The 13,361-nt window shown below is 37.9% G+C and overlaps 1 protein-coding gene across 1 annotated transcript in view; it reads left to right on the top strand.

Annotated features, from left to right (window-relative positions):
* The window catches only part of ADCY8 (adenylate cyclase 8), a 345,650-nt gene that overhangs the window by 216,165 nt on the left and 116,124 nt on the right, over positions 1–13,361 (top strand). Inside the window, exon 8 of the mRNA XM_044669210.1 lies at positions 12,648–12,845. Coding sequence (XP_044525145.1) covers positions 12,648–12,845 — 198 coding nt within the window. The remainder of the gene's footprint in view (positions 1–12,647; positions 12,846–13,361) is intronic.

Genomic DNA, 13,361 nt, shown 5'->3' with positions numbered 1-13,361 from the left:
TATTAATGCCTGATAATAATGATGACTGTAATGGTAGCATCCACAAAAGCTTATTTGGGGGATATGAAATATGGAATATTATCAGAATGAGGAATAAGTTGGAAGGGAAATAAATAAGCATTTAAATAGCATTTGAAGGATATGAAAGTATGGAATATTATGAGAAGGAAGAATAGTTAGAAAAAGAAATAATCACTTATAGGGCATCTATGCTATACCTACTATAGGACAGGCACTGTGCTACATTTTCTTTTTTAAGCAAATATCTCATTTTATCCTCATAATAACCATGAAAGATAAATTATTATCCTCATGTTATAGTTGATGTGAGGCAAACAGAAATTAACTGACTTACCCAGGGTCACAAAGCTAGCAAGTGTCTGGAGCATAATTTGAACTCAGATTTCCTGATTCCAGGCCCAGCATTCTATTCACTATACCATCAACTGCCTCTTTCCCTAATTGAGGAAATTTTAGAACTAAAGAAAGAAAATTAAGTCACTTTTAATGTATTCTAAATGTCATATATAATAAGTATTTTGATGCATGCTTTATTTTATTTTTAATATTTTGGAGGGGAAAATATAACTAGCATCAAAATTCTCTCCCAGAATCCCTCTTCGGATGACATCACCATACTTCTTAGAGAATTATTTGTTAAATGATGGTATATTCTTTAATATTCTGGATTTCAAATCCTTATCATTTGTGTTCAAATATTGGGGGGAAGCACACTTTTGAGATGCAATGTATTGTAGCAGAAAGAGCTCTGGGCTGAACATCAGAAGACTTGGGTTCCAATCCAAAGTGTGCCAATAACTACTCCTGACTTTTAGCAAGATACTTGCCTTCAAATTATTTTTCTTAAAAAAAAAGTTGGACTATGAGTTCTCTAAGCACACACCTCTTTCTATGATTCCATTTGAATGACAGGATAAGTCCAAAGGCAGGACATCCTAGTGAAATACAGAGACATTAAGCTCCAGTCACATCCTGCCCTCCTGAATGTCATACACCATTTGTAGTTGTTTGCCTTTATCCTAGTTACTACATATGCTACTTACATAATCTTTTTTTAGTGATTCAAAAGATTCAGCATATATCCCCATGTTCAGAAGTCACTTTTGGAGAGACATTTTAAGTATCAGAGTCAGAGCTAAAAAGTGTTCATATTTGAAGTCATTTAAGTCTCTGTATCTTTCATCTTATGCAGAGTAGCATATTAAAAAAGAAAGCTAGGAGAGAGAGAGAAAGAAAGACAGAGAGACAGAGACAGAGAGAGAAGGAGAAAGAGGAGGAGAGAGAGAGAAGGGGAGAGAGAAGAAAGAGGGGGGAGGGAGAGGGAGAAAGAGGAGATAGAGAAGGAGAGAGAGAAGGAGAAAGAGAAGGTGAGATAAAAGGAGAGAGAGAAGGGAAGAGGAGAGAGAGACAGAGAGCAGAGAGAGAGGGAGAGAGAGAAGGGGAGAGAGAAAGAGAGAGAGAGAGAGAGAGAGAGAGAGAGAGAGAGAGAGAGAGAGAGAGAGAGAGAGAGGAAGGGGGGAAGGTGAGAGTGAGAGCGAGGAAGGGAGAGAGGGAGAGAGATACACATACACATTCAGTCATTCAATAGGGTCCCCACATCTATGGTGAATGCCTTCCAAAATCTACCATGGATGGCTGAAACTGCAGATATAAGTGAACACTCATTGAACCTACATATATGTGTGCTCTCTCTCTGCTTCTGCCCCTGGGTTTGATGGTCCTTAGCCCTCTTATCAGCTTACTCCCACCAAAAAACAACTAAACAAAAAATATGAAAGTGGAAGCAGAAAGGATCACTGCCAGAGGATATCTTTACCCCAGCACTATGGGATGGACCTCCAGCACTTGAGGTTGACGGTAGTTAACTGAAATCCAGGGAAAAGAGTGTGTGTATGTGCGTGTGTGCATACATACAAGTATATTATTTATTTACGTTTTCAAAAGTCTCCAAAAATATCTGTCTTCAAAAAAAATCCAACATTATGTAAGTAGCATTTATATACTGTTTTAAGGTTTGCAAAGAACTTCATAAATATTAATTCATTTTATTCTCACAACCAACCTGAGAGGTAGATTTTGCTGTTATCCCTATTTTACATATAAGAATACTGAGGTAAACAGAGGTTAAGCCACTTGCCCAAGATGACATAGCTAGTTAGTATCTGTATCAAGGCTGGATTTAAGCTTGGGTCTTTCTAAATCCGATCCTAGTCCTCTATCCACTGCACCAATCAGATGCTAAGTGTTCAATCTGCGTAGGTATTAGCCAGGATTTCCAAGTTTCTAGTAGAGAATAATTGCTAACAAATAGACTTACCCCTCAGAGTTCTGTGGAACACAAATTTTCCTATTTCATTAATACATGGAATAAATACCATTATGCTTATCTGATGGTGAAATGCTATTTTTTCCAAGCAAACTCATTTAACATTTGAATCTCTGTTTATTTTTTTTAATGTAGGGAATCAAAGATTTTATTTTTGAAGGGCTATTTCTAAATTCAAAAAATCTCCTATTACTGTAGGAGAGGCCAGAGGCTTGATGTTGATTAGACAGGACAGTTGTAGACTCCTGGTCCGGAACCTAGAATGCTTTGTTCAGAAATTTCCCTGAAGTAAATCTTAAATCTTCCTGTAACATTTCTCCTTCTGACATTGAAAACCCCAGGGCTAATGTTAGCTCTGACTCAAAAGATAACTTACCACTTAACAGATTTCAGCCAGGAAACAGTCATTAAAGGTACTCTGCTTTTTTCACTTTGTTCCCAAAGTTAAGTGGGTTTGAAACCTTTCCAGGAGTTCTGAGTGGATTACACCAGATAATTGGATCTGTTAGCAGTGAATAATATTCTTTGGGTTCCCCAAGTCTCCAACATAAAAGAAAGTGCGGTAGGGATAGAGACAAATATATTTTTGCAAATTGTTTTGGGCTATAAATGTAGATCAAAGTCAGACCTACAGCATCTATACAGCCTGCAAACAATGTTTATATAATACCCACAAAGGAGTTATTGAAAACTTTTTAAAATCACTGTTAATAAATGCAAACAACCTGTTTGAATTCCCCTCACTCCACCCTCTGAAGTTGTTTTCTTGTTCTAGACAGAAAGGAAACTGGAAATGTGGTCATTGGCCAGTTAATATGGTCAAAGATATGAAAATCTTGTGTCAAGTGGGGGAGGTGATTAAAAAGGAAGGATCTAGAGAGAGAGAGAGAGAGAGAGAGAGAATCAGAGACAGAGACAAAAAACAGAGAAAGACAGAGACAAAGAGAAAGAGAGACAGAGACAGAAATCTAATATTTCCTCTTAAAGGCTACTTTTACCCTAAAAGGAATGGGGGCAGAGGAATAAAAATTTAAAAAAGCATTTATTTATTACCATTCACTTTTTACTTCCCTAAATGACTTATAAAGAATATACAATAGGAAATTTCTGTTAAACTATTTAGAGTAGCCATTATAAATCTGTTATACTAAGGACAGGCTGTCCCTGTTCTACCTTTGATCTATACTTAACTTTATGAAGCCCAGGAAGTCATACAACCTTTCAAGGGATTCCAGAAAATTCTCTAGAAGTTGAAGAGTAGGTATCGAACAGTTCTTGTCCTCAAGAAGCTTGCATTCTATATGAAATATAACATATATGTTTATAAATAGAGAAATTGATTCATACATACAGATACTTATCTATAAATAGAGATGAGTACATGCAAGACACATACAGATCAGTATCTCAATTTTAGAAATCAATGCACTAGCATTTAGGGGGACCAAGAAAGTTCTTCTGGAGGGGGAAGCTCTTGAGCTGTCTTAAAATAAGCCAGGTGTTCTGAGGGGTACATTTTTGAGTAGGAGAACATGCCAGATATGAGAGAATCCAGTGAAAAGGCATGGAAACAAATTACTGGTAGTGGGCTCAGAAAAATAAATTATTAGACCAATTATTAGACCAAATAAATTGCTAGACCAATTAGACCAAGGTCTCCCCATCCCAAAGGTCATAGCTTAGGTGAGGCAGACAGAGAACCAGCCTGTCTGAAAGGTCTCAATTCAAATCCTACTCCTAATATCTAGTTGTGTTACCCTGGGCAAGACCAAATTATTCTTTACTAGAAACTTGGAAACCCTGGCTAATATCTAGGCAGATCGAACACTAAGCAGTTGATTGGTGCAGTGGATAGAGGGCTAGCACCGGATTTAGGAAGACAAATGGAGCAAAAATTACATTCTGTGAGTTTAGGGATGGAGGGATTCTTTCTGACCATTTCCCCCTCTCCCCATCCCAAAGGTCATAGCTTAGGTGAGGCAGACAGAGAACCAGCCTACAAGTTTGGAAGGTCTCAATTCAAATCCTGCTCCTAATACCTAGTTGTGTGATCCTGGGCAAGCAGTTTAATGTCTCAGTGCTCCCTGGATTACAGATCAGATTTGTTTCTGAAGAGCGTGGTAAAATCAAGCAGAGTCATAGCAGGGAGCACAAGGTAAGCTGAAAGGAAAACTGGTCTGCCAGGCTGAAGCAAAGATAGGACCACTTGGTATCTAAAAGTCTTTTGGTGGGCCAGCTAGGTAGCACAGTGGATATAGCACCAGGGCTGGAATGGAAAGGACCTGCCTCAGACCCTTCTTACCTGTGTGACTCTGGGCAAGGCACTTAACCCCAATTACCCTTAGTATCAATAGTATCAGAAGATAGAGGTTTAAAAACAAATAAACAAAAGTCACTTGGTTAACCCAACTAAGACTTACATCATTTCAAGCAGGTTATTTGGAATCAATGATTTTTTTTAAAAGACAACTTTGTGTATTTTTAGAAAATTGAATTAATACAGGACAAACAGCTTGTGGTTTTGGCCATCAATATCCCCTCCAGTGATTAGTGGTATTCACCAGAACATGGAGGCAGGCAGTGCAGGCAGTGTTTTGAGAGGCAAAGGTGGCTAGATTAGTAGACCTGGAGTTAGGAATATCTGAGTTGAAATAGATTTCAGGCACACAGAAATAGATTTCAGGCACACAGTTAGGTTGTAATTCTAGAAAAGTCTTTTAAGCTCTGTTTGCCTCAGTTTGTAAAAATGGGGTGATGATATCATCTACCTCTCAAGATTGATTGGTGAGAAAATAAAATGAGATCATATTTGTAAAAGCACTTTAAACACTTAAAAGTGCCATATTAGTGATAGCTATTTTAATGTTGTATCTTGTCAAAATAACAAAGCAAGAAAAAACTATCCTGGACTGTGGGTGGGAAGCATAATGTCAAAAAAATTCTTGCTGTGAGTTTAACGTACCCTCATATATTCTGGGATGTAAGGTTCAGCTATCAATAAGAAGTGTAGGATAATCCTACCTACAGATTGTCTTTGATAGGTGAGAGAGAAAGTTTGGTGTTCAAACAGCTACTATCTATTTTTACATGATGTCTACTTGAATACTCAAATGAATCTGTGATCTCATCAGTGGAAATTCCCTCCAACAATGCATTTACAACCCATCCATATCTGACCATCCTGTAAACTATCATCTGTGTCCTTCCATGTGCTCACCCCAAGAAGTCCATGTGAAGTGCTTGAGTTGGTTTTCAATTTCTCCTGACATGGTGAAGATACCAGTAAAGTAAAAACATTCAGGTTGCCTAGAGCTAACCCATCGTCTCTCCCTAACCTACATTTCTCTGTGCATATTTTCTACTCCTATTTTATCTTTGAAGCTACTCATTGGTTATATGGACCTCTTCAACACACCCTGGGTTTTTAATCTAATTCAAGTCAACAAATATTTATTTGTTAATAAATCTAAGATCCTTATGAAAGGTGAATAGAGGAGATAAAAGATTTAGATAAAATAGAATTCTTGCTTTCACAGGTCTCTACTTGGAGTAGTTACTACAAGTTGCTCTCTTTAGGATATAATTTATAAACATAAATAACCACGTTATATAATAATCCACATCAAATGTGCCTTGAAAATTAATAAAAATCGCCACTATGTAAGGGGAAAGGCAATGACCAATAGGGGGAAACCAAGAATGCCTTCATGAATGAGGTAGCCTTTGATTTGTACTTTAAATCATACAAAGCAATTCAATAAGTTTAAGATCCAAGAAAGCAATAGAGGAATCAGGGAAGACTTCAAGGAGGATGCATCTTTTGGGTAAGAATTCAACAAATAAAGAGAGGGAAAGAAGACATCTTTGGACGGGGAATAATGTAAGCAAATGCACAGAGGCATAAGAATTAATGCATGACTGGGTGGGGAGTGGGAGAGGGAAGAAGAGTAGAAAATATTCTTACTGAAGCACAAAGTAAGAAAAGCCTAGATTAAGCAGGCTGTTGACATGTTCTGGAAGATTTTCAATTTAACATGTATTCGATTTCTTTGGTGCAAGGCATTGTCAAGACTGTATGAAATTTTATTTTTTGCCAAGTTTGTACAAAAACATGTATTTTTTCCCTAATTCAGAAAGTTTTTTTGGAAAGATTGTGTACCGAAATCATCCTTTTTCCAAGTCAGAATAGAATATAACAGTAAACCTTTTCTGAGTTTTTGGACCTAGAAGAGCTTCATGTTGGAAATAGAGTTAAGGAAAGGTCAGTAATTTGGCACAAAGAATGGCAGCCCTTGGATGAGATGGGATGGTGAGCAAGTTGGTTAATGAAAAGATTCAGTCTGCATGTATATTTATGGATAATTAATTCATCAGGTACAAAGGACTGAGAAGAAATACATTCTAATGGAAATGGGAGTAGTAAACCTCAGTAGAAAAACAGTATAGTCTTCCTGCACTGGTAGACTCCTTGAGTTTAACATTTCTTAACATTGAAGGCAGCATGACTTTGGACTCAGAGTGAAGACAATGGAAACTAATGATATTGTCCTCAGAATCAGAGGACATGATTTTGAATCCTAGCTCTAGTCCTTTTTATTTATATGGCTTTAGGTGGCAGTTAAGTAATATAGCAGATAGGCCTGGAGACAGGAAAACCTGAGTTCAAATTTGACCTCAAATTTGACCTATTAGTTGTGTGTCCCTGTGCAAGTCTCTTAACCCCTATTTGTCTCAGTTTCCTCATCTGTAAAATGGGAATGATAATAGCACCCACTTCCCAGGGTTGTTTTGGAGATCAAATGAGATAATCATAAAGCTTGTAGCATAATGTCTGGCACATAATAGGTGCTACATAAATGTTAACTATTATTGTTATTTAGTTGGGATGTAATAGAACCCAGATGTGATTTGGCTGTCATTTATATTTTATCCAGTTGTGGATACCACACTTTTATAGAGATATTAATATATTAAATAGTGTATAACAGAGGGTAACCAAAAAGATTGCACCTTGAAACTGTGTCATATTAAGAACTGCTGAAGGAACTAAAAAGAATTATCTTGGAAGAGGGAAGAGTAAGTGATTAGTATTTCTATAATGCCATGCCTGTCTTCAAATATTTTAGGAGTTTCCATTTTGTAAAAGGAATAAAGTATTCTGTCTAGTCTCTGAGATTAGCATGAGGACCACTGGCTGGTTATTTGCTTCCATAAGGATGACCTATCCAATAATTAGAATTATGCATTATTGGAATAAACTACTTCACAAAAGTAGTGAATGTCTAATCCTTGGAACTCTTCAAGGAGAGCCCAAATAATTACCCATTGCAGCTATTGTAAAAAAGACTCCTATGTTGATGCTCATATTAGACTAGATGACCTTTGAGGTCCTTTCCAGTTCTCAGATTCACTAATTCTATAATTAGTGTAATGAGGCAGTAATTTACTCAGTGATTCCTTGAAACTCAATAGCAAAAATACATACAGATAAAATTTCTAAAAATTTCCTCACTAGTAGGATCTGGTTTGATCATGTCAAAGTCTGTCATTACCCATGATATCCAGAAGACATGTACAGAAGGTGAGTTTTCTATAGATAAAACAGGGAGACTAAAAAGTTACAATTGGCCCCTTCAGCTACATCCATAACATGTCCTAACTATGAAATCAATGATGTCATAAATGTCAGATTGCTATAAACCTTAGTACTGACACAAATTCATTCAAACTCTACAAATCTGGAAAGACTTTGAGTCCTGGGCCCAGTTATGATATACTTTTGTTACTTGAAGGACAGCCCATTTGAGAGCAGAGATGCCCATCTTCAGAGAAATCTGTACCAGAGAATGATTATTGGACAGGGTAGAGAGTTCAGGATCAGAACACCTCATAAAGTCCAGAGACAAAGGCATGAAACAGTTTCAAGATGCATCAATGTCCACAGTCCTTTTTTGAAGTTCTGAAAGACACATGTGGAATATAAGTATCTTTAATAATAATCTTATTTTCTGATGGTTATCTTAAAGCCTCAAGCATTAGAAGAAATTTTTATGCTCAGAAAGTAAGATTCAAGAATGTTTTTTTTTTCTTTTAAGTTGTGCCAAGGGCAGGTCTGCATTAGGAGACAATTACAAATTTCTATTCTCTGTCATTAGAAGCCAAAATTAATGCAATGGAAAGAGCACTAGTTCTGGCATCTGAGAATGTGTTTGAGAATCTCAGTTCTGCATCTCATCATTTGACCTTAAGAAAGCCCATTACCTCAATGATCCTCAGTGTCTTAATTGAAAAATGACAGGGTTGGGCTAGCTAATCTCTGAGGTTCCTCTCAGCTCTAAATTTTAAATGTTAAATGTAAATATTTTTTGCTGTGTGCCTTAAATATGAGAGGCCAGCTCAGTCCCAAACTCTGATGAACCCCATTTATCATAACCCTTCTTTTTCCATGTATAGGTGTGAATTTCTCTGGAAAAAATATTTATATATATTTCATGACATTTCCTTCCATCTTCATCTTTCCATTTCTTTTATTTTCCCATTCCTGAGCCAATTACGTAAATTGGTCATGGAAGGGATGTTCACAGTTCACAGGTCAGTTTCAGTGGGAAATAGTATCGGAAAACTGGTGCTATTATCTAGCATGTTTCTGAACTAACTCAATATTTTATATCTGTGAACTGTTGAAGATAAAGCCAAATGCTGCTGCTAGAAATTTTATTCGAGGATGAGTATAGCAGAATAAATAAAGAAAAATACAAATGATCCCAAATACTATTTGGAAATCTCCCCAATGAAGTTAACAGACAGTTGTTAATTCTTTTTTTCTTCAGTTATCCTTGTTAAAACTGAATGTGTTAGGCAGCTAGTGTTGGCTAGAGAGCCAGACCTGGAGACAGGAGGTTCTGGGTTTAAATCTGACCTCAGATAACTTCCTACTTGTGTGACCCTGGGCAAATCACTTAACTGTGGTTGCCTAACCCTTACCACTCTTCTGCCTTGGAACTAATACTTAGTATCAATTCTAAGATAGAAGATAAGGATTTTTTTAAAAAAACTGAATGTATAGTCAACTCACAATTACCTCTAGAAAATAAGAGCATCATTGACACTGGATAATCCCAAGCCACAAATGGTACATAAATTACTGATTTCTTTGAAAATATTATGGTATTACTTTGTGTCCTGCCATTCTTCTCTGTGTCGCTTAAACTAATGTTAACATGATTTTGCTTTCCTTTGGCATAGATCCAATAAGTTGGATTAGAAAACTAAGAACCCAGTAGCCAATGGTGGGGAGTACTTTTGAACCAATGTATGTCTCTGATAATCCATAGTATATAGTCTGCACATAGATAATTGAGAGCTGACTTCTTGGACAAAATATCTGGCACTAATCTCAAAAGGGCAGGTATGATTAGATCAAGAAAGGCATTCTGATTTGTCTTAGCAATTTTGACAACATGGGTTTTTCATAGCCCTCAACTAAGAACCTTTTGCCAAATTTAACAAGAAAGTCCCATTATTTGTCCTGAAATGAGCAATTGCCAAACTAACCAGTAGCATTTGGTGGAACTCTTCAATCAGGGCATTTCCATTGGCCCATTGCCAGAAGCAATAGCAACCAATGGGAACAGAGCCCTTGGCCACAGAGCACTTGTCCTTACTCTGGATTCCGTGCTAGACTCTCAAGGTCCCAGAGGCATATCATCCTTTCCATCATATGCCTCAGAGTGAGTCTGTGAGAACATGCAATTGAAAACGTAAAACAATATATTTCTGTTTTTCAGAAGGAAAACTTGAAAGGGGAAACATCTATGTTTTGAATATATATGGTGTATATATTCAATTCCATGCCCTACTGCTAGCCACCAAAGCTGCAAGTGACAGTCTATACCAGCAGAATCTTCATAGCTGTAAGCCACTTCATTAAAAGCCCAATCAGAGCTGCATGCTCTTTCTTCATACTCCAACAAAGGGAGCAGAATAGCTTCAGTCACTTGCCTGATGTTCCAGAAAGACTTTTCCCCAAGCAATCAACAACAAACCTATGAGACAAGAACAGAAGTTGCTGATCCCTTGCTTCTAATGAGGTTTTCCTAATAGTATTGAATGCTCTCTGTAGCACCCATCTTTTCAGTTTACCAAGACTTGCCTCTGTTTCTAAGCCCTCCTGTCCCTCTCAGATGTGCCTCTATGCCCCTCTCGCCCACCACCCTGAAACACAGCTTTTTTTCCTTTTGTTTGGAGGGTAAATGTCACTAATTCAATGGCCAAGAACAGGCTTTGCCTGAATATGATCAAAACTCTCAGTAAGTTTTAGACCAAAGATAGGAAGGTTTCTTCAAATTGTCCTGGAATTCCGATGCATATTACCTAAAGGACCTGGAGCAAGTCATTTAATCTCCCTTTGCCTCTATAAAATGAGAAAAGTATCCTAATATTGCCTCTCTGATCCTTTCTCTGGGATCTATAACCGCATAATACTATAACAATAGCCCTACTGGAGCTCCTAAATTAAAGTATAACTGAATATATTTCCAGGCAAAAAGACAGGAGCCTAAAGCCAAGTGAAATTCTCTCATTTGTTCAGTGTGAACTTTGGCTTAAAGATGATGAAAGAATATGGGACTGGAAAGTGCAAAACCTGCGTTCTACTCCTAATTCTATCGCTCTCTGGCTGGGTGACCTCGCGTGCAACCAGTCTCAATTTTCTCATTTTCAAAATGTGAATGTAGAGGCTCTGGTCACTAAGATCCCTTTCAACTGGGATTTTTATGATTATCTGAGAGTCTTCTCACTAAAGCTGAGGACAGACAGGGCTACCAACTCTGACTCTTAACAGTATGACCTTGGGAGGGTCACTCAATTATCAGGTCCTTCATCTGTTGGATGAAGATTTCGACGGTACTGAGACATTCGAGTTTTGAAATTCTCTCACTCTTGACAATTTGTCCAACATAATTTGTACCCTTGAACAGAGTGCCAAATGAGAAAGGAGCAGGTGGGGCATGCAGTGATCCCACTTAAGTCTATTTCTCCTCCCCTCTCACCCTTGGCATTTGAAGTACCAAATGCCCATCCATTAGGGAAAACTCGTCAGGAATGAAGAAGCTCTCTTATCTCTGGATTGCTCTAGTCCATTTTGGCCAGATAGTCCTTTTTGTCTGTTTTTTTTTTTTTTGAGATGGGCTGGAACCATGGCTGTCTATTTATCCTATTTGGATGGAAGGTGCCCCCTCAATGTTGATTCTTATATCAGTTTTAGTACCCCATTAGCAACCATAGCAATCATACCATCTCAACTACAAATGCCAAAATGGCAGGAAAATACTTCCTTATATTTCCTCCCTCAAAGGATATGCTCAAGATTTTTATGGGCCTATAAATGTATAGTGACTTTTGTGCAAAATTCCATACTCGAACACATTGCATATTAGATATTAATTATCCTGATGTCATGGAAGGGGTTTAGATTCAGAAGACTTGGGTTCAAGTCCCAGCTCTACCACGTACTAACTAGGTGCCTCTGGGCCAGCCTCAGTTTATGAGGTTAGGAATGTTTGCACTACCTACCTCACGGGTTTGTTTTAAACTGTGAAGTGCCGCAGAAATGCAAACTCTGTACATTGACATTTTTGTGGCCATCTATCCCCAAAGGGTGCCTAAAAATGAGAGCCAGTTCCACTTAGAAAAAAAAATGCAACATGGTGCTCTGTAAAATTATCTCCCCCACAGCCAAATGAAAGACCACAGGAAGCTGCAGAATCTAACTCTGATTTCATGTTGGAGCAGATCGCATCTGTGGACTTCTTGGAATTTGCCTTTGTTTGGTTCTTTGCTTTATTTTTCCTCTTTCTCTCATACCAAAGAAGGGACCTCTTAGAGACCGGGCCCAGATATGGGCTTGGGCAAGCCTCTTCCCTGTCTGGGCCACAGATTCCTTTGGCCTACATGATCTCTAAGGTCCTTTCCAGCTCTAACATGGTGTATGTGATGCTATGATTCTGTTTTCAAGCATACAAACCTTTAACTAAAGGAATTCAGTGCACCTACACAGAGGGAGAAGTGCCCTCTCTCAAATGTGACATAAAAACAACAAATTGTTGTGCATGTAATGTTTCTCTGAAAAGATTTCTGACTTTCCACTTCCCGTAGGTTTCACTGAATAAAATTGCATGGAATGCTATTACAGTTTGCAATGCGACATGATCTAAAAACATTGCATTTTTAAATTTTTATTTTATTTTTTAACCCAAAGGGGACTAGCAGGTTTATTCTTTGTGCATGTGCTTTCCCCTAGACTCTGGCTGCCCTAACAAGAAATTCAATAAATCTGCTTCCAAACCATCTTGCACAAGCTTTGCATGTCCAGTCTGGGCCTGAGGAAATTAACAAGAGAATAGAGCACACCATCGACTTACGGAGTGGCGATAAATTGAGAAGAGAGCATATCAAGCCTTTCTCACTGATGTTTAAAGACTCCAGCCTGGAGCATAAGGTAGTGGGGTCACGGTAGCCGCTTCTGTTTTACCAACGTAAATTGTTGTCAATGTCCATGGGGATAAAGACAGTGCTAGGGTCTAGTCTTGCTTTTGTTCTGGCTTCTCTTTTACTTTTTATGTTTTGAAATCATGAGTGGACTAAAGGCCATGGAAGGAAATGATGGTTCTTATCATAGCACCTATAGTAACTGAAGAATCGCTGATTTTTCCCCCCAAAAAGTAGTCATTCTCTATAACGAGAAAAAAAATAATTTTTCTTTGGATCTGCATCATTTCTCATTAAGTTAATTAATTAATGGGTGGCATCTATGTTGGAATAAAATGGGAATGACTCATTTTAACTTTCCCTATTCCACCATCATTCCACCAGGTCCCTCTTCCACAGGGGTCAAATCCAGTGTACCCTCTCCCTCACCAAATTTTTATTTAAGCAAAATGTTTGAGGCATAGCATGTGGAAAGAAGCCAAGCCTGGGAGTCAAAAGGATCCAGTTTCAAATTCTGTCTCTGACC

This window comes from Gracilinanus agilis, chromosome 1, assembly GCF_016433145.1.
Source record: "Gracilinanus agilis isolate LMUSP501 chromosome 1, AgileGrace, whole genome shotgun sequence".
Taxonomy (NCBI): Eukaryota; Metazoa; Chordata; class Mammalia; order Didelphimorphia; family Didelphidae; genus Gracilinanus; species Gracilinanus agilis.
The sequence above is the reverse complement of the archived record's forward strand: the minus strand, read 5'-3'. Positions and strand labels throughout refer to the sequence as shown.